General features: G+C 41.1%; 1 protein-coding gene across 1 annotated transcript in view; it reads left to right on the forward strand.

Annotated features, from left to right (window-relative positions):
* The window catches only part of Acat1 (Acetyl-CoA acetyltransferase 1), a 65,675-nt gene that overhangs the window by 39,035 nt on the left and 4,914 nt on the right, over positions 1 to 21,726 (forward strand). The window contains exons 10-11 of the mRNA XM_080275883.1: positions 1,219 to 1,335; positions 14,205 to 14,286. Of these exons, the coding sequence (XP_080132009.1) occupies positions 1,219 to 1,335; positions 14,205 to 14,286 (199 nt within the window). The remainder of the gene's footprint in view (positions 1 to 1,218; positions 1,336 to 14,204; positions 14,287 to 21,726) is intronic.

Consider the following 21,726-nt stretch of genomic DNA (forward strand, 5'->3'; position numbering starts at 1 on the left):
AAACTCCAACCACACCTTGGAATATGAATCCCATGAACCTTATGTGGCTGGAATGCCTAACTCAGCAGACCACTGGGCATGAAAATATTATATTAGGCCTTGGTACTCATGCAATGGCTTAGTACACAGCAAGAAAGCCCACAGTAGCAGACCACTGGGCATGAAAAAATTGTATGCGGCCTTGGTACTAATGCAATAGATCAGTACACACCAAGAAGGCCCACGCTTGATTTCTCTGAATGCATCAAAGAACTGACCCATGAGGGGGAAAGTACTCAAGTGCAGCAGAGGGCACTATGTAATATGGTAAACTATCATGTGAGTGGTGATAAGGAATAAGGAAATAAGCATGGAAATATGAAAGTTGCTGCATGACAGATTGTAATCCCAACTGTAACATACGGATGTGAAGCTTGGATTCTGCTGGAAGAACATAAACCACGAGTGAAAGCAGAGGAAACAGGGTATCCAAGAAGAGCATGTGGAGTTATATGGAGAGACAGACAAACAATTGAGTAAATTAAGAAGCATTGTGGTGGTGTTGTGGATGTGCTAAAAATGCATTAAAAATTCCCTGAAAGTACCTACGTATGAGAGGTTGGGGATAAAGGGAAACTGAGGATGAGATGAGGGATGGGGTGGAGAGGTATATGAGACAGGGGAGGTGTGAGTTAGAGCAGTGGTTTCCAACCTGTGGGGTGCACCCCCCTATGGGGGCACAAAGGGCTGCCTGGGGGGGTGCGAAGGCTTGATAAAGAGGGTAATTATATTTGAAAATTATGAATTATGATGGAATTCAGTAATTTCTAAATATGGAGAAAATATTTCAGATATGAATAAGAAATCTAGTTATCTGAATATATAAACAATTTCAAAGATTAAGAATCTATGATATTTACTGACATGTGTCAACTATGCCAGTGAAATACAGCATCTGAGGAAGGGGGGCACAGGGAACTTGTCATTCAGTGAGGGGGGGCGAGAATTAGAAAAGGTTGGAAACCACTGAGTTAGAGAAAGGGCAGCTTGATGATGGAGGACGGTGAAATGAAGGTGATTTGTTTGTGGCCACCCATCCTGGTATTAAGGTGTCTAGCTATAGACAGATATTTTCAAATTTACACAGAAGCTGTTTTGACCGGATATTAAGAGTTAGTAACTAATGCTCAGTATGGGACGTGTCAGTCAGGTACTGTATCTGAATTTTTATTTTTGCAGAATGTCTGGTTCACGTATCGTAACCCACTTAGTCCATGCTCTAAAACCAGGGGAGAAGGGTGTGGCATCCATATGTAATGGAGGAGGGGGAGCCTCAGCCATTATGATCGAGAAGCTGTAAGTTGCAAGTCAGTCAGTTCCTGTGGATTTTTAACTGTGGCTCTGAATGGCCAAACATTGCTTTAATAGTTCAAGTTAGCTTTAATGGTTCAAGTTACTTTAAGAAATGTTTACTAATGCCAGTTAAAATCAGGTTATATGATAGTTTGGGACTGTATTTAGTCTATAGAATTAAATAAATACTGTATGTAATTTTAGTTTAAGGTATGGTATATTTAGACAATCTGCACAGATAATTACTGCATATCATACCTTTAGTGAAGGGTGCCATGCAGCAGTGATTTACTAGTCATCTGAGGCTAATGACTAGCGAGTCTGATGTACCGGTATGTTAGAATTTGATATAATTATGATACAAACACCAAATCCACTTTTTTAACAGTAAATGTACAAGTAATGTTATCAGAGCAGTATTGAAGAACATAGAATTAGTAGTAAAGTCTGTATCCATCTTAGATGTTTGTATGGTCAGTATATTTGTAAGAATTAAACAAAGGTGAACACAGGTTAATAAAATTATTTTCTGACAACAGAGGATTTTTGTTGTCCTAATAATATTTTCAATAAATACATGCTATATTACTGACTGTCACCTTTTTGTATCAAAATACTGCATATGAAAGAGCTTAAGGAATTTCTTCATCCATCATCCAATTCTACTTTGCTCTATGAGGAGCGTAGAATCCCGGGGCTAGGCAATTTGTTCCTGACATTTAAGATGAGAGTGACCAGCCTCACTCATCCCTGAATGGCAGTACGTGAGCAATAAACCCCAACCACCCCTTGGATATAAACCTTCACCGGCTCAATCCAATTGGAGCACAATAATTACCCACTAAACCACCAGGCGCCAAAATTTGGCTATATGGTTACCACCCAGCATAATAAATAGTTTCCTGGTGTACAGGAAACCATTTGGCTTGTCACTCAGTGTACAGTCACCCATAGGCAGAAGGAAGAGGAAAGAATGAAGGAATGAAAGACAGAAGAGGGAGTGTAAAGTCACCCGTAGGCAGAAGGACGAGGAAAGAATGAAGGAAAGAAAGATAGAAGAAGATGGAAGGAAAGAAGGATGGAGGAGAGGACAGGGTAGACACCCGAGAGCAGCACTACATTGAGTGAGTGGATGGTCAGTGCCCCCACCTACCACAAAGGAATTTCTTAATACAGTATAAATACTGAATTTTCCTGCAGCTATTAATAATAATTCAATTCCAGTCTCACCATTTACATGGACTGGGTAGACTACGGGGTGGTAAATGGTGGCGGCCGTCATCCACTCACTTGTTGTGGAGCTTCCTATTTCTTACTTCCCCCCTTCTCATTCTATCTCTGTGTCTGACATCATCTCTTCCTATGTCACACTTTCCTCCTGTCACTTTTTATTCTTCTTCTTTCCACATCATAAGACTCTACACTGAGTGAGTGACAAGCCTAATGGTTTCCTACAATCCAGGAAACCATACAATAATGGGAAGTAACCATATAACCAAATTATAGGATGATGTGGAGCCTGCTATGGTGCCCCTGTCAACTGGGTGCAGAGATGCAAATGCAGCAGCCATTCAAGAACAGAACCTCCACACTATTCTCTGTGTCTCGCTATGGCAAGGTACTGTCAGCCACAAGAAAACACTGGTTCACTGCATGGGACAGTCCTGCAGAGGCAGTTGGCTGCCTGCTGCTGATGGGTCTGCTTGACCAGACAGACTGGGGTTGATCAATAAATTATATGGACTGGAGGGAATCTATAGTAAGGATCACTGAAATCTCATGCTGTGTAGTGCTGCAAGGGTGTAGACTAGTAAGAGAGGAAAGCTCGGTTGAAAGTGGATGCTGAAAAAGCAGTAGATGAAAATGTAAGTGGCTAGGGTCAATGAAAGAATGAGGGAATATACTGAAAGTAAGAGATATGTGAAGAAGTTTGTAAGAGACAACATAAGAGTAAATGATGAAAGAACAGTTAATATAAACTACTGTACCCTGAAACTAAGAAACTTGTTTGGAAATGGATGTGAAAGTGCATGCATTAGTGTAAATCAGTGTAGGAATAAGTGTGAAAAATGTAAAAATTTATGAGTGGAAAAAAAAAAAGTGAAAAAATAAGAACATCAGTGGGGGGGGGGAGTGAAATTTAAGGGATGAGGATAGAAGAATGCATAAAATAAAAAAAATTAAAAAAAAAATTAAATAAAACTAATGATCAGAGCTGATGAGAGCAGAACAGCGGTACACATGATTGGATTGGATTCATGCATTAAGTAAGAATATAGTTCCTGAGACTATGACAACATGTGAAAATCGTTCTACAGCTGAAGCATGGGAATGCATCAGGTGTTCAGGTATATACAGAAATGTGTAATGAATAGGGGAATGAAATGTGTGTAAAATTTGCCAGGTGGCCCATGAGTCTACCACTGCAGTGTTTTTTTTTTTTTTTTAATAACCCGCCCTCCCTCCCCTTTTTTTGATAAGGGCTAAGGCGTTGCCCCTGGGTACAGGACTTGGGTTTTGGACCATGTTGCAGTTTATGACTAGATGCCCTTCCTGATGTCTACCAATGACCCTTGGGTGGACCCAAACCTCCAACCCTTCAGTCAGAGCGCTCTAACCCTCTAAGTCACGGCTGATACTAATACTGATAGCTAGGTGACAGGAGAGGGCTACCTCTCCCAGCAAGGCAGCTTACCCATTCGTGGCGTGAACTGACGACCCTTCGGTCTTGAGTCAGGCGCTCTACCACTGAGCTGCCATGCTTCCATTATACAAAAGTAATGTTGACTGAAACAGCAAAAATATTTGTGGAAAAAAACTGCCAAATGTTGTACTAAGGATGAGTAGAATAAAAAATTAAAGAGGTCAAATATACTTTATACAGTATACAATGGAACATCATCATTATCATCATCATTTTGTGAGTTTTCTAGATCGCACAGGTTGGAAGTTCATCTGACAGCATTTGTCCACCTTGCTCTGTTCTGCACCAGGTCTCTACATAATGCACACACACACACACACACACACACATTGTCCCATATCTTCCTTGGTCAATCTCCCCTTCAATGGCTCAGTATCTCTATTTCTACACCTCACTCGACTCCCCGGAGATATAATTTCAACAACATATCTATACCATCTAAATCTCCTTTCTGCTTCCATTCCAATGCTGTCCACTTTTTGACCCCATGACTCACTGTCATACAACTACATATCATGCAACTCCGTAAAATTTTGTAGATATCCAAATCATGTTTCTGTACAACCTCATAAACATTTCTGGACCATACCTCACCTCATCCTTAGGTGCAAAAGGAGGTGTGTGTATGATGATGATGATGATAATGATGAAATGGCTGCTACCTCCAGGATGGCATGCAAGGGGTCAATGAGTAATCAACATTTCATGAGGGTATTGTTACACACAAATTGCTGGAGTGATTAAAACTGCAAACATGAAATGACATAACATTACACACACACACAAAAAAAGTTGTGCACGACAGTATGGTACAAGAAGAGTGGAATGTGAATAAATTGATACAGTAAATAACAATGTTTAACTGCTGCCAAAGAATTTATAATGTAAGTGATGCTGAAGATTGATGGCTGGATGTTCATTTCGTTTATAAAGACTCCAACAAGCTTGCATGCATCGGCCTTGGTCGAAGAATGGCGGTTCTCCCTGCTGCTCGATCTCTGGTAGCCTCCCTGTTCAATCCCTTATCCCTGAGGTCACACTCTATGACCTTGTCCTGTTTTTTTTTCAGTGTGCCTCTCGCAACCCTACCCCAAATGTTCACACTTCTCACTTTCTGCATCCAGCTGTCATCCCTCATCCTCTCCACATGCCCAAACCATCTCAATTTACCTCCCCTCATCACAGCACCAATACACTACAGTCCCATCCCTCCTCTAAACTCTTCATCGTAAACCTAACCAGCCCAAGCCTGGCATTCAAGGACGTTCTGCACATCCACGTAATCATTGTTATTTTTGTACATTTGAGTCTGCAAATATCTTCTTCCTTTACTGCCTAGGTCTCACTACCATACAGCATTATACTCACACATGCCACACAGAAAGAACCCTTAGCTCAGATAGGCAAGCCCTTTCAATGTCAGGAGAGGCAACAGCTCACTGAACTTCTTCCAACCATGCCTCACTCAAGCCACAGAGCTAGCTCTAGCCCCACCTCCAGCACATAACATGTCTTCTAAGTAACAAAACTCTTCCACACACTCAACAGATTCACCCACAAGACCAGTCCTAAATATGGAATTCATGTACAAGCTTACTGATTTGTATTATACATAATTACTACTTTTTAATTATTCAAGTGATTTATATGGATATGGCAAAATAGCTTCATGAATTGCCAATAACTTGCCGACTTGATCTGTTTGGCTGAGTAAACCCATCAACCGCACTCTGCAGGGCCATCCCATGCAGTGAACTGATACTCCCTTGCGGCTGACAGTGCCTTGCAACAGCAAGGAGTGAGGAAAGATGTGGAGGTTTGGTTTCTGGATGGATGCCACATTTGTGGAGCTCCACCTAATTAGAAGTGGCACCAAAGCAAGCTCCATGTCACTTTCTCTGGTTACAGGTAGACCGCGCTATATGATCCCCTTTTGTGCGATACTCTGCCTTAGCAATGTAAAAAAATTAACACCCTTCCCTGCCTAACGATGGCCAGCCCCTGGTTATGTGATAGGTTTTGTCTTTTTGAACAGATTTTGATATTTTAGACTTAAATTTTGTGTTTAGGTTGATTTATAAACTGTTTTTTGACTTTAATTAATATGTTTTAGTCATGGGTGTGGTGAACACTGTCATTTTTGGGTACAGTTTACTAGGTTTGACTTTTTTCCACACTTGTTTTTGATGATTTTCTGATTTTATTTTTGGGTTTAGGTGAATTATAAACTGCCTTTAGGCTATTTAGCTTGTTTTAAAACTGTTTGGGGGTATAGGTGAGCTAGAAACTTGTTTTTGGACTCATTTGGGTGGGTTTTGGACTTGTTGGGGGGTGGGATGGAATGCCAAGACTCCCAAACGCATCTCTATACTTTCTATGTTATAGCGTCCCTGTTCATCGATACCCCAGCTCAACAATGGGTTTTCCCAAATGCATCTCATAGCGGGGACGACCTTATGTTGTAAATGGTTTCCTGTGTTACAGAAAACCAATAGGCTTGTCACCCAGTGTAGAGCAGCTGGAAGTGGAGAGATGAGTAATAAAAAGTGACAGGAAGGAAAGGGTGAAATAAGAAGAGGGGAGGAAGACAGAAATAGTCTAATAAAGGTACAGAAAGAATTAGGTAGCACTACAATGTTCGTGACTGATGGTTGCCACCAGTGTTGTAAAGTAACAAAGTAAAAATACTTAAGTACTGTACTTAAGTAACTTTTTTCAGTATTTACTTTTTAAAAAGTACTCAACATTTTCAGTACTTTCACTTTTACTTAAGTATTGTTTTCTATTACTTTTACTTCACTACAAATGAAAAAAATAGAAGTCATTACTCGTTACATCTCAAAGTCAGGAATCAATTTTCAGCCTATTACAGGACGTAGAACAATGCAGAGTCGGAAGCTGACCAATCACAAGCACTTATTCATGTTTGGACCAATCACATGCGTCCTTTCATATTGCCCAAGAGATACAGCCACGTTTTTGTCCCTCCCGCCTTCAATATTCAATTGCTGCTGTTGCCACCATCACACCATGACCTCCACAACCAGTGAAACAGACAGTGGTGATTCTCACCCTTGGCCATACTTGGAATCTCTGTTTAAATACAAGAAGACTGTGGGAAAATCAGTGAAGCTGCAGTGTTTGGATGTGCACTCAAAATCACCGAGGCGACTGCATATAGCCATTCCCCTTCAAATTAGAAGAAACTCGTGGTGGTGAGTACCCATGCTTTTAAACTTACTGTAGAAGTAGCCTATATATAGTGATTATAGTTACAATACTTAATACGGTAAGACCTCGTTGTAAGTCTGCTCACTTGGTTATTATTGGATAGCCGTAATTTTGAGAACCAGGGAAGAGGCTGTGTAGATCAGATTTTCATTCTTAGACCTTTAGTGGAAAGTTTCTAGAGAAGGGAAAGAAGTTGTATGCGGCCTTCATGGATTTGGAGAAAGCATATGACAGGGTGGACAGACAAGGATTGTGGAAAGTATTAAAAATATATGGAGTAGATGGGAAGTTGTTGAATGCTGTGAAGAGTATGTATGAGGGTGCTAAGGCTGCACTGCATGTGGATAGTGAAATGAGTAAATTTTTCTATTTGAAGGTTGGATTGAAACAGAGATAAGTCATGTCTCCATGGTTGTTCAGTCTGTATATGGATGGGGTTATAAAAGAGATACAAGGTAGGGCTGTGGATGTTGGAGTAGCCCTAAAGAGAGAGGGCAGTGTTTGGAAACTCCCTGTACTGTTGTTGTAGATGATACTGTGTTGCTAAATGAAGACAAAGGGGAGCTGCAAGGCTTGGTGGATGGGTCTGGGAGAGTATGTAAGAAACTAATCTAAAGGTGAATGTTTGGAAGAGTAAAGTTATGGTCTTCGAGAGAAGTGAAGTCGGTGAATATACAGTGAGGTTGGATGAGGAGGAAATGGAAAGTGTGAGTGCATTTAAGTACTTGAGTAGTGTGATAAGTAAGGATGGAAGTTTAGAGGGCGAAATGCTTGAAAGGGTACAACAAGGAAGAAAAGTTCCTGGTTACTTGAAAGCAGTGATAAGAAACAGGGAAGTGAGCATGAAAGTGAAAAAGTTACTACATGACAGTATTGTGATACCAACTCTAACGTATGGAAGTGAAGCTTGGACATTGTTGGAGGGACACAAGTCAAGAGTGAGAGCACTGAAAATGAATTATTTGAGAGGAGCATGTGGAGTCACATGGAGAGACAGACTGAAAAATGAGGAAGTGAAGGATCATTGTGGTGTGAATGTGATAGGAAGCATTAGGAGAAACACATTAAGGTAGTTTGGCCATATGGAGAGGATGGAGAGTAAGAGACTAACTAGGAGAGTGTCTGTGGGTGAGGTGGAGGCCAAGGATGAGATGGAGGGATGGAGTGGAAAGGTACATGAGAGAGGGGTGTGTGAGCTGGGGGCAGGGCAGTGAAACGGTGGGGGACAGGGCGATGTGGAGGCGATTTGTTTGTGGCCACCTGTTATGGGATTAAGGCATCTGGCAATAGATTGATAGATAGTTGCTGATCAAACATAATCAAAAGATATATAAATATATTCAATTCCTTTGTGTCTTTTATTTTTACCAAATAATTAACTAGTTTATAATTTGTATATAATCTCTGAGACGACAGACAGTTTAATAGTTACTTTTTACTTTCACTACTTGAGTACTTCATGAACAAGGTACTTTTTTACTTTTACTTAAGTATATTTAACTTTGGGTACTTCCACTCGTACTTTGAGTAATATTTTGTCAATGTAACAATACTTTTACTTAAGTGTCAAAGCAGGGTACTTTTTACAACTCTGGTTGCCAACACCTACCACTTTTTAAAACATTAGGAGTTCCTCTGACGCTTTTATTTTATTTGTTCTCGTAAATATACATCTGCATTTTGTTATGCCATCACAAAATGTAGTCATTCATTTTTTTTGAGAAGGAAGTAAAGATACTGTATCAGAATATCAGATTAATAATCCATCCATCCATCCATTATCTGATATACTATAGCAGTAGCCATATATGTGTGTGTGTGTGTGTGTGTGTGTGTGTGTGTGTGTGTGTGTGTGTGTGTGTGTGTGTGTGTGTGTGTGTGTGTATTTTGGGCAACCGAAATTACACATTCAAATCGCACCAAAATTGGCAAAAAAATCACAAAAAATTCACTGATGTGAAAAAACTTGGTCCCATTACAATTGAAAACTTTTACTATATTTAATGAGCGATCAAAGTTTGACCAAAAAACGCCACTCCCGTCACCAGGTCAGTTGCCGTGGTCTAGTGGTTAATATCTTGGACTTGTGTGTGGACAATTTGGGTTCCACTCCTGAAGCTGCAAATAACATGATCAATTGGTTAGCTGCAAAAAATCCAAGTGACAATGTTAGACTAGAACACCACATAAACGGACCTTCACGGGCACTTCGATGTCGCCTTGATGGCCAATAGTGACATCATTAGACTAGAACAGCACATAAACATGACAAAGATTACCTGAAATGATTGCAACGCGCACACGAAGCGCAAGGAAACGAGTGCAAAGCACAAGGAAACGAGTGCGAAGCACAAGAAAGCGAGCGCCAGCATGACAGCCCTCTGCAGGAACAAGAGTGAGGGGGCCCAAAGGGCCCATGAGCACTTGTCCAATCCTATGTCACCCCAAGAGAAGCGTAAGAGCCCGGGGCTAGGCAACTTGGTCCTGACATTTAAGATGACATTGACCAGCCTCACTCATCCCTGAGTGGCATTACATGAGCAATAAATCCCAACCACCCCTTGGATATAAACCTATGCAGGCTCAATCCAATTGGAGCACCTTAATTACCCACTAAAACACCAGGTGCCATAATTTGGTTATATGGTTACCACCCAGCATAGTAAATGGTTGCCTGGTATACAGGAAACCATGTGGCTTGTCACTCAGTGTAGTCACCCATAAGCAGAAGGAGGAGGAATGAATGAAGGAAAGAAAGACAGAAGAGGGAGTGTAAAGTCACCTGTAGGCAGAAGGCAGAGGAAGAATGAAGAAAAGAAAGACAGAAGAGGAAGAAAGGATGAGAGGAAAGGGCAGACACCCAAAGCAGCACTGCAATGAGTGAGTGGATGGTGAGCGCCCCCACTTACCACCACAATTTGATGTGGGTAATTTTAGGAGTGGTAGAGGGTGTGTAGATAAATTTTTTTGCAGTATATGGAAAAACATTTGAGAAGTGCTGTAAGGAACTTTGGAAGATATTACATAAATATGGTGTGAATGGGAAATTTGCTTGAGTGCTGCAGAGTTATTATAAGGGTTGTGAGACAACTGAAAAATGAGGTAAATGTTAAGTGAAAGGTTCAATACCAATGCTGGAATGAGAAACGTGTGTCTGTGTGATGTGCCCATGGCTGTTCAATACTGGTACAGATATGGATATGCTTTTGAGATATCAAAGAGGGTGGGGCTGATGATGAACGGTAATAGGTATTTCATATCTGATGTATGCAGCTGATGCTGTCCTACTAAGGTACAGTACTTATATAGAACAAGATCTCTGCAGTCTTGTGGATGTCTCCAAGTAGAGTGGTTTGAAAGTAAATAAAGCTAAAAGTAAAGTTATGCCTATAGAGAGAGAAAAAAAAAGAGCTTTCAACGACGTTTTATGGATGTCTGCATCATGTTTGGGAAGTAATAGTAGGGAGGAGGAAGGAGATGATTTTGAGAGAGAAATTAACTCACTATGATGTGTTGGGAAATGAAGAAGCCTGAAATGGTGAGGGAGTTTAGATATCTCAATGCAGTAACAGATAATTTGCAAAGTTGTAGAAAGAACAGTGGCACAGGGAAGGAGGGTGACTGGTGCTGTGAAGGTCTTATTTACAATAAACAGAAGTTTGATGGCAGAGGCTGCAAGAGGATTGCATGAAGGTGTGTTAATGCCCAAATTCATGTAAGGGAGTGATATTTTTGTAAAGAAGCAGATGAGAGTTGGTAGATACAGGATAGAGTTGGTTAGATGAATTATGTATGAAGAAGCAAACGGCAAGAGTTTGGCACCCATCTTTTTTTTAAACTGGTAGTTAATGGATGACTTTTCCTGATACGTAAAGTGAAGTGCATCCAGACACTGCCACGTTAAAAAGGGGTGCCAAATCCCCGTTCATGCACTTCTCCTCACAATATTCATCCAGCCAGCTCAATCTCTTGTTAGTTCCCTAGCCTCACCAACTTCCAAACCTCTCTTCCTCACACACTCATCCATCATATCTCTCCACCTTCTCCTTGGTCTACCTCGCCTCCTCCCTCCTTCAGATTCGCTCAGATATACTTTTTTCACCATTCTTAAAAATAAATAAATAAATAAACAAAAATGTGGTTACCTGTAAGGCACAGCCAAGATTCTGGGGGCTCGAATGGTGAATGAATAAGTGTCTTTTCCCCTTTCATTGCAGAGTTCATAGTTCTCCCTCTATCAAGATTTTTCTTTCACTGTTTCCTAGAACCAACCTCACCCCATCCCTTGGTGAGAAAAAAAGAGGCCAGGATGATGATGATGGGTATAATTATTCTACATGTATTAACAATGCTAAGTGATATGGCCACAAATCACTGAAGCCATGAAAATTCTTTGCTCCATCTCAAAGACAACTCATGTAAGCCCCCATCTCTCTTTCTCTGCCTGCCTGCATGCATGAGTGTGCATGCATGTTCTTACCTAACTGTATCTCTATATGAATGAGTCAAGTTCGTACTCTCCAGTGTTTTGAACAATTTTTATCATACATATCTTTACACAGGTAGTAGGTAGGAGCACTCACCATCCACTCACTCGATGTAGTGCTGCTTTGGGTGTCTGCCCTTTCCTCGCTTCCTTCCTTCCTCTTCTGTCTTTCTTTCATTCCTTCCCCTTCCTTCTGCCTACGGGTGACTTTACACTCCCTCTTCTGTCTTACTTTCCTTCATTCTTTCCTCTTCCTTCTGCCTATGGGTAACTCTACACTAAGTGACAAGGCAAATGGTTTCCTGTATGAACAGGAAACTATTTACTTCGCTGGGTGGTAACCATATAACCAAATTATGGCATCTGGTGGTTTAGTGGGCAATTAAGGTGCTCCAAGCAGATTGAGCCTGTGTAGGTTTATATCTAAGGGGTGGTTGGGGTTTATTGCTCACATGATGCCAGTCAGTGATGACAGGCTGGTCACTCTTATCTTAAATATCAGGACCACCTTGCCTAGCCCTGGGCTCCTACGCTCCTCATGGGGCAATATAGGATTCGATGATGGGTGGATGGATGGATATCTTTACACATACAAATAGTTTTGGCACACACTATTTCATTCAGTAATGCATTCCACTGATGAACTGCTCTACTAGAAAAACTGAATTTCCTTATGTCTTTGTCACCTCTCTTTCGTACAGATTTTTGCAGTGTCCTCTTGATGTTGCTTCCCCATAGGTTTTATACTCATTTATGTCTATTTCGGTTTTATACTCATGTCTATTTTCTCTTTTCCTGTGATGCATATACATAACATAATCATGTCTCCTCTTTTCCTTCTCTTTCGTAATGTTGGTAGGTTTAATTTTTCTAGTCTTTCTTCGTAGCTTAGATCCCTTAAGCTTGGAGCCCATCCTGTAGCAGCCCTTTGTTCCTTTTCAGTCTTATCTATGTGTTTTTTGAGCTGTGAATTCCCTTCTACAGATACATATTCCAGAGTTGGTCTAATGAATGTGATTATTTTTCTCAGCATGTCTTCATTTATATAGGTGAATGCTACTCTCATATTTGCAAGCAGTGTGTATGTGTTCCTTACTTTCTCACTTATGTGGTCAGCCGGTGATAGTCTGTTATTGACAACTACACCAAAATCTTTCTCCTTTTCTGATGTGTGTAGGGTTGAACTTCCTAACTTATAATTCCAGTCTGGTCTTTTTTCACTTTTACCAAACTTTATTACTTGGCATTTGTCCACAACGAACTCAATTTGCCATCTACTGCTCCATTCATGTAGCTTATTTAATTCTTCTTGTAGCTCTCTGCAAGAGTCTGTGTTTGTAATTTTCCTTCGTATTTTTGCATTAGCAGCAAACATATTTAGATAGCTTCCATTTCCAGTGTTGCTGTCATGTTATTTATATACTGTATACTAAAAATATAGTTGGTGCCAGCACTGAGCCCTGTGAACTCCACTTGTCACTTCTCTCCATGGTGAATAATTGCCCCTTAGTACTGTTCTCATTTCCCTTTTTCTGAGAAAATCTTTCATCCAACAGTACAGATTACCTTGGATTCCCCCATGATGGTACAGTTTCCATAAGAGCGTGTGTGTGTTTCATATAAGCCTCTGGGACAGACACCTGCCATGTAAATCTCCAAACATACTTCAGCTATCCTTTTTGTCTTTCATCATTTATTTTGCTTCCCTAGTTTCCATATCACAGTTTCTCATGTATTTGCTTACCATATCTGTCCATCTGTTTTATCTTTTTCATGGCTCCTCTCACGTGCAAACTCACACACCTTTTTACTATCCTGTTCATGCACTTCTTACCCTATTCTCCAAATATCTTCCACACCTATACTCATGAAGGGATATGTCACTCTGGTAACAGAATACTGTGTGGTGTTCCTTGGTCCTGCAAGTCAGCTGCCTTCATTACCATAACACACAGCTTGAACAAGTATCACACAACTGTTTTCATGCCAGGCATGAGCAAGCTAGCTGCTACGATACAGTACATACATACATACCTTTCTGTTCGAATCCATCTCACCATACTGTCAAGTTACCCGACTGCAATATTTGTTCTTTGACCAAAACATCCATACTGTACTCCATATCTTTCACTACTCTCTGCATCTTTTATTTTACCCAACATTTGTAATCCACATATACAGTACTCTTTTACAGTTCTCTCACTCTTGACTTTTCAAAACTCATGCAGTACCAAAGTCTCACACATATACAGTACATTATGTACCTTCAAGCAGTCCTCTTACTCCCTCCATGTTAGTGCTATGTTTTGCATCCAGGCCCTTCACATAGTACTGGCTACTATTCTGTTTCCTAAAGGGTTTGGATGAATATTTATTTGTAAGTTTTATAAACTTTTGCATTAGCTTTAAACTGTCTACTGTACTACTCTGAAGATATATTTTCTCAAACAGAGTGTACCCCAAGACCAGTATGAAGCCAACAGTAACGCTCTTCACCAAGAAACCGTGCCCACTCTGTGACCTTGCTCTAGAAGTAAGTAACCTCATCATGTGTGTGTGTGGGGGTGGGGAAGGTAGCTTTAGCCATTTCCTCCTTCTCTTTCTTTACTACTGCCTACAGCATGGATTTAGATCCAAACACTCAACCACCACACACCTTTCTAAGCTGACCCAACTCATCTTCAAAGGGTTCAACAAGAAACACATCCCATTAAGAACTACACCAATAGACATAAAAAAAGTTTTCAGCAGTTCCAAGACTTACCCTCATAAGCATATTCTTAACACACAAATATAGACAACAATGATAAGATGTGGCAAGTTAACTTTGCTTCAAAGAGACAGATCCAAATACTCTACCAAAGCCAAAGTTCCAAATTCCAAACACTGTACTATTCAGTGGTGTCTTCCAGGGTTCAATCATCTCACCCCCACTTAACTTTTTTTGCTTCATAAACTACCAACCCCCTTCCCTCTTTCAGTATCAATCCTGTCCTATACTGATAACCTGTCAACAGCTTCACAACACCCCAGAACTCAAAAAGCAGAAAGCCAGCTCCAAACAGTACCTATACCCATTATAACACTGGTTTAGACAATGCAGAATGACTGCCACATCAACCACATCACCGACATTCTCTTCACTCTCACTCTTAAATCCTATTCCAAACACTCCCTCTTCAACCAATCACTCCTTGTGAAGACACTCTAAAATTCTTGGATACACACGTGACCTTTTCTTACCATCCAAGCAAACATCAATGCAAAGGCATCTCATGAACCTGATGCCCTGAAAATGTACAAGTACTGTACTATCTTTTGACTACAAAAGGAATCACAGAAAACTGTCAACAAACAGTTCATGCAAACAATAATGACAATGCATTATATAACAAATCAGTTTCAAAAACATAAAAGACTCAGAAATTCACCAGTACCTGCCTGTGCTGTTGGTGTCTCCTTGCCCTTCCTACTCTTTCAAACTACTCCAGTACAGTACAGTATATGCTGGGAAGACGATATGTTATCTACTCAGGCAAACAAAAATTATTCCAGGCTGTGAGATAGAAAGAGTTTTCATTTTTCATTCATTGCAGACGCCATATATCCCAAACGGGGTGGCCAAGGGCTTAGAGTTAATTGTTTTACTGGGAGGGGCACTAATCCTCCACCAACCCCACTTGACACGTAGGGAGAACGTTATGCCAACAGCATCTGGTGTTCCCAGGCGGTCACCCATCCAAGTACTAACCAGACCCAATGTTGCTTACAGTTTATTATTTCTGGAATAAAGCATATGAGAAGATTCTGTAGGATGGCTCTGCACAGTACACATCGATGCAGGCAGTAGGTATTACTTTCCACAAAGTACAGTAATATCTCCTGTGTTAGAGCCTTGATACAAGTATCTGTATTTGTGAGATGGCAGGGAGTACATTAATTAGCTGGGTTAAGTGTAACATGGTACCAGGTAAAGCACATACTCTGTAATTTGTAGGAGAACTGGTGGTTTTGTAAAGATAAGTCATACCAAGTAGGTACAGTATAGAGGTCTGAGAGATTACTGACCTGTGAAAAAACTCAAATTAATGACAGATAAGGTTCCTACATTATGTTTCTCCTTTAGCAAGGACCCAATTGGTCTTTCTATATGTAAATCAGCAAACATCTTACTTACATGCATATCCAGATCTGACACTGGTAAGGTGTGTGTGATAGGTTTTTGCAGTCTAGTTTTGTTTAAGTGAAAAATACACTGGGTGCAAAGTCAAGAGCAAAGCTCCTTGCTCTCTTGCAAAACATGAAGAAGTAGAGAAAGGAAATTCTGAAAACAATTTTCACCTTTCATGTCATAAATGCAATAAGCGGCTTGTAAACACTTGTGGGTGGCAGGTGATAAGAAGTAATACCCACATACCAAAACATGGAGGAAAGGAGGTTGCCAGACCTCTACTTTTAGTGGTCTTTTATAACACTGAAGAAATGACATGGTTACTTTTCTTTCTTGGTGGTAAGTGGGGGCACCCATCATCCACTCAATGTACTGCTGCCTACTTCTTCCTTTGACCTTATCATTTGCCCTCCTCTCTTCTTACATCCTCCCATCTTTCCTGTCACTTTTTATATTTCTTCCTTCCACTTCAGGATACTTTACACTGAGTGACAAAGTAAACAGCTTCCTGTAACCCAGGAGATTATTTACAAAGCTGGTGGTAGCCACATAACCACATAATGGGGTGATAAGGAGCCTACTTTGGTGACCATTAACTTGGTGGACAGACACAAACACGGTGTTCATCCAGGAAAAAAAAACCCACACTCTTCCCAGCACTTTGCTGTGGTGAGGAACTGTCATCTGCAGGGGAACGTCAGTTCACCGCACGAGATAGCCCTATGGGGCAGATGCTTACCTGTGACAGATGGATCTCCTCAGCCAGGCAGACCAAGGTTACTCAAAAACAAACTTTTCTTTCTTCCCTGTCCCCTATCCCTTATCCCATGGACAAGATAATCCATCTATCTATCTATAGCCATCCATCCATCCATCATCCAATCCTATGTTGCCCCATGAGGAGCATAGGAGTCAGGGGCTACGCAAGTTGGTCCTGACATTTAAGATGAGAGTGACCAGCCTCACTCATCCCTGAGTGGCATTACACGAGCATAAAACCTCAACCACCCCTTGGATATAAACATGCACCGGCTCAATCACAGCCAGAAGCAATACAGTAATCCCGTAAGGGATGGCCATTTGACTTTGAGTTAGTTGTTTTACGAGGAGGGGCACTAACCCTCCACCATCCCACTTGTTGACACGTAGGGAACACACGTGTTGGTTATATGGTTACTATCTGGCATTGTAAATGGTTTCCTGGCTTGCAAGAAATAGTTTGGTTTGTCAATCAATGTACAGCCACCTGAAATGGAGAGAAGAGTTAGAAAATGTGACAGGAAAGATGGAAGAAACAGGAAGGGAAGAGGGCAGACACAGAAAACAATGATAAAGGTGAAGGAGGAAATACATAGCACTACATCAAGTGAGTGGATGATGGCTTCCACCATCTACCACATTTACAGCAATTACACTGTATGTCCCAGACAGCCATATTATGAGTAGACTAATTATACCGTATATTTCTTAATACTGTATAGTAAAACCTCACTATAATGGACTAATTGGGGCCCAAGCCATTCCGAAAACTGTGAAATTCCGATATAAGCGACATCCAGACTTCCCCCTGCTGAGCCGGACTTTTTCCGACGTATCAGACATTAGTCTGGATCACACCAATTCACACCAATGGTTTTCAAACTGCTTTCACTACCATTGCAGTACTGTACTGTATTATACATTCACTACAAGAATCAAATGGTACAATATATATAATAATACTGTACTGTACACTGATAAACATGTTTTTTACTTACCTTGTTGTGGTGAACATACCTGAAGTGGTCAGGCAGTCCAGACCGCTTCTGGCTTTATTGGACTTTTTTCCGATATACTGTATAAGAATTTAGCCCAGTAGCTCCTCCATTCTGATAAAAACAAATTCCAGTCTACTGAAATCCATTATATTGAGGTTTTATTGTGCTGTGTGGCAATGATAACTACACTATAACTGCACTGCATCCTGTTGAAGAAATCACATAAGACTCATAAAGAAAACAACTTTCAGTATATCTGTTGTAGTTTTTATTAATGAGATGACTTATTGACAATTTTTTTTTTTTTTTTTTTTTTTTTTTGTGATATCTCGTTAATTATTTACACACATGGCTAGTGCTGAGAAGGGTGGGTGGTGAACTAAATGAATGGAAGGCAATGATTATGTGTGTGGCTGATACAATGAAGGGGTGTGTAATGGATACAAGAGCATATAGAGGTTAGGGTGTGTGTGGACTTTCTGACCATCACATGGTGGTGGTGAAAGTCAAGGTTCAAACAAGGAATGGTGCCAAGGCACAGCAAACTCATCCTTGGCAGTCATTTTTGTCCTGACGTATAAACACAACAGGATATCTAGTCAAAGATGTTATATCAAATTCAGAATAAATCGGATGATAATTGGAAAGTGTTAAGAATATATGGAATAGATGGGAAGTTGTTGAATGCTGTGAAGAGTATGTATGATGGTGCGAAGGCTGCAGTGCGTGTGGATGGTGAACTATGTGAATTTTTCTCTTTGAAAGTTGGGTTGAAACAGGGATGTGTCATGTCTCCATGGTTGTTCAATCTGTACATGGATGGGGTAATAAAAGAGGTACAAGGTAGGGTAGTGGATGTTGGAGTGGCCCTGGTGAGAGAGGATAGCGTTTGGAAACTCCCTGTACTGTTGTTTGCAGATGATACCGTGTTGTTGAGTGAAGACGAAGGGGAGCTGCAAGGCTTGGTGGATGAGTTTGAGAGAGTGTGTAAGAAATGGAATCTAAAGGTGAATGTAGGGAAGAGTAAAGTGATGGTCTTTGAGAGAGGTGAAGTCAGTGAATGTACAGCGAGGTTGGATGGTGAGGAATTGGAAAATGTGAGTACGTTTAAGTACTTGGGTAGTGTGATGAGTAAGGATGGAGGTTTGGAGGGTGAAGTGCTTGAAAGGGTACAGCAGGGAAGAAAGGTTGCTGGTTCTTTGAAAGCAGTGATAAGAAACAGGGAAGTGAGCATGGAAGTGAAAAAGTTACTACATGACAGTATTGTGATACCAACTCTAACGTATGGAAGTGAAACTTGGACATTGTTGGAAGGACACAAGTCAAGAGTGAGAGCAGTGGAAATGAGTTATTTAAGAGGAGCCTGTGGAGCCACATGGAGAGACAGGCTGACGAATGAGGATATAAAGGAGCGTTGTGGTGTTGATGTGGATGTGATAGGAAGCGTTATGAGGAACACACTGAGGTGGTTTGGCCATGTGGAGAGGATGGAGGGTGAGAGACTGACGAAGAGAGTGTATGTGAGTGAGGTGGAGGGGGAAAGAGGGAGGGGGAGGCCGAGGATGAGATGAAGAGATGGGGTGGAGAGGTATATGAGAGAGGGGGGTGTGAGATGGGAGCAGGGGAGTGAAATGGCGGGGGACAGGGCGACTTGGAGGCGATTTGTTTGTGGCCACCCCAAACGGGATTGAGGCGTCTGGCAACAGATAGATAGATAGATAGATAATTGAAGATTTAATGCCCATTTGAAATTTTATGCATGACCCCTCTACTGCTTACTGGGAGGTGATCCCCCTCATGTAATGAGGCATGTTATATGAAGCAAAATTTAAAGATGCACCTTTACGTTTTGGTTTCATGTCAATATTAAGAATTTGAAAGGAGTTATGGAAAAAAAAAAAAAAAATGAGGGGGACCCTACAGCCTGGGCCTTGGCCCAATTTGGTCCAAAATTTAATCAGGTGATCAGGTCATAGCCCACCATTCCAGTAATTTTAGTAAAAATCGCACCAGTAGTTTTTGCGTAGTGTTGTTGACAGACAGACAGACACAGACAAAGAAAGACAGACAAGCCAAGTGAAAACAATACCTGTCTCCGAGCCCCTCCTGGGCGGGGATGGGTAATGAAATGGAGACATAGGAGAAGGGCAGAACAGGAGGATGTAGACAATACAAGGAGGGTAGAAAGATTTCAAGAGGATGGAAAAAAGGCAGAATATAAGAAAGAAGTGGATTAACAATTGGGTAAATATGATTTGGAGCAGATGGAGGACTTGGAAGGTGTGAGCAAGATGTTCACATAAGAAACCTGTGCAGCATGTGAGGTGGTGTGTAGGGTGAAGAGAAAACGAAATGGGAGTGCAAGGAACAGCACAGTGGAATGAAGAAGAGAGACAGGCTATGGTGCAAAAGAATAAAGCATATAGTGAGTGGATGAGAAATAGGGGCATGGAAGCTGAGAGATGGAAGAGAGAGTTATATGTAGAGAAGATGAGAGAGGTGAAATGATTAGTAAGAAAGAGTAAGAAGAGTGGTTGAGGAATTTGGAAGCAATTTGAATGTAAAGGGGAGGGAATGTAAGAAAATGTCCTGGAAAGAGGTAAAGAGAGTTAGACAGGGTAATAAAGAGGTACGTTAGTAAGACAGAGTAAGAAGAGTGGTTGAGGAATTTGGAAGGAATTTGAGTGAAAAGGGGAGGGATTGTAAGAAAATGTTCTGGGAAGAGGTAAAGAAAGTTAGACAGAGTGATAAAGAGGTAAGCTGGGGACTGAAAGATAAAAATGGTTGATTGCTAGTGGAGAAGGAAGATAAAGTAAGTAGATGGAGAAAACACTTTAAGGAACTGTTGAAAATGCAGAATGAAAGTAATGTTAGTATAAGTGGCTGAGGAATGGCTGGGAGAAGGAGGGAGGTGAGAAGAGAGAAAGCAATTAGTGGGATGGAAGTACTGAACATAATGAAGAAAGTCAAAATGGAGAAAGCCCCAGGAATTGATGGAGTGTGTGGTGAAATGCTGAAGCATGGAGGAGAATGGATATGGAAGATGTGCAGCTTGGCCTGGGAGGAAGGTAAATTCCCGGAGGATTGGAAGTCAGGTATAATTATTCCCTTGTACAAAGGAATGAGGAAAAAGAAGTGTGTGGTAATCATTGGGGCATTGTTTCAGTGTAGTAGGAAAAGTATATGGTAGGATACTTATAGACAAAGTCAGGGAAATAACAGAGGAATAAGTTGGAGAACAACAGGGAGGTTATGGGAAGGGAAGAGGTGATGTAGATCAGATATTCATTGTTAAGTCTTTTGTGGAAAAGTTTCTAGAGAAGGGAAAGAAGTTGTATGCAGCCTTCACAAATTTGGAGAAAGCATATGACAGGGTGCATGGGCAGGGAATGTGGAAAATATTAAGAATACACTCAATCCTCATAAATTGCGAGTTCATAAAGCACGGATTCGTAAATCACGGCTAAGTGGCCGTCAGACTGCCGGCAACCTTAAATCACTGTTAAGTCATGAAAATGGCAGACCTAGGCACCCAAGTGGGCCTTTTTCGAGGAGAACAGTAAACCGCAGCATTCAAACTGAAAATCGCGACCCAACAACGAATCACCGCGCGTCCCTGGTGGCAAGTGTGCATACTAATGCCGCCATGTTGTTGTTGTTCTTGACCCGCCAGTCCTCACACTACAGACCGTCGCCGTGGAGTACGAGAGCTACCTACCTTTTTTGTGCAACTTCCCCCCGCCTCCTACCTGCCATGGTCCCTCCTGATCCCCCGATAAAGCGCTCTAAGCAGTACGGCGTCAAGAAGCTGCCGCCGTTGTCGTACAGTCAACGTTTAGAGCTCAATCATTGTGTTGAGAAGGGAGAGAAGTTTTCAAAGTTGGCGAAAGAGTTTGGGAAGAACGAGTGCTGAGACGTTCTAAGTTCTTCCCAACACCACCCCACTCCATTCACTTAAGCAATTTCATCATAGGATTAAGGTGAGATCCCTTAACATTGCTTATTTCTATTTAATACATGCACTGAATATTCCTAAATTTGTATG

The sequence above is a fragment of the Coenobita brevimanus genome, chromosome 63 (assembly GCF_032717465.1).
Source record: "Coenobita brevimanus isolate Jiangsu-jjx chromosome 63, ASM3271746v2, whole genome shotgun sequence".
Taxonomy (NCBI): Eukaryota; Metazoa; Arthropoda; class Malacostraca; order Decapoda; family Coenobitidae; genus Coenobita; species Coenobita brevimanus.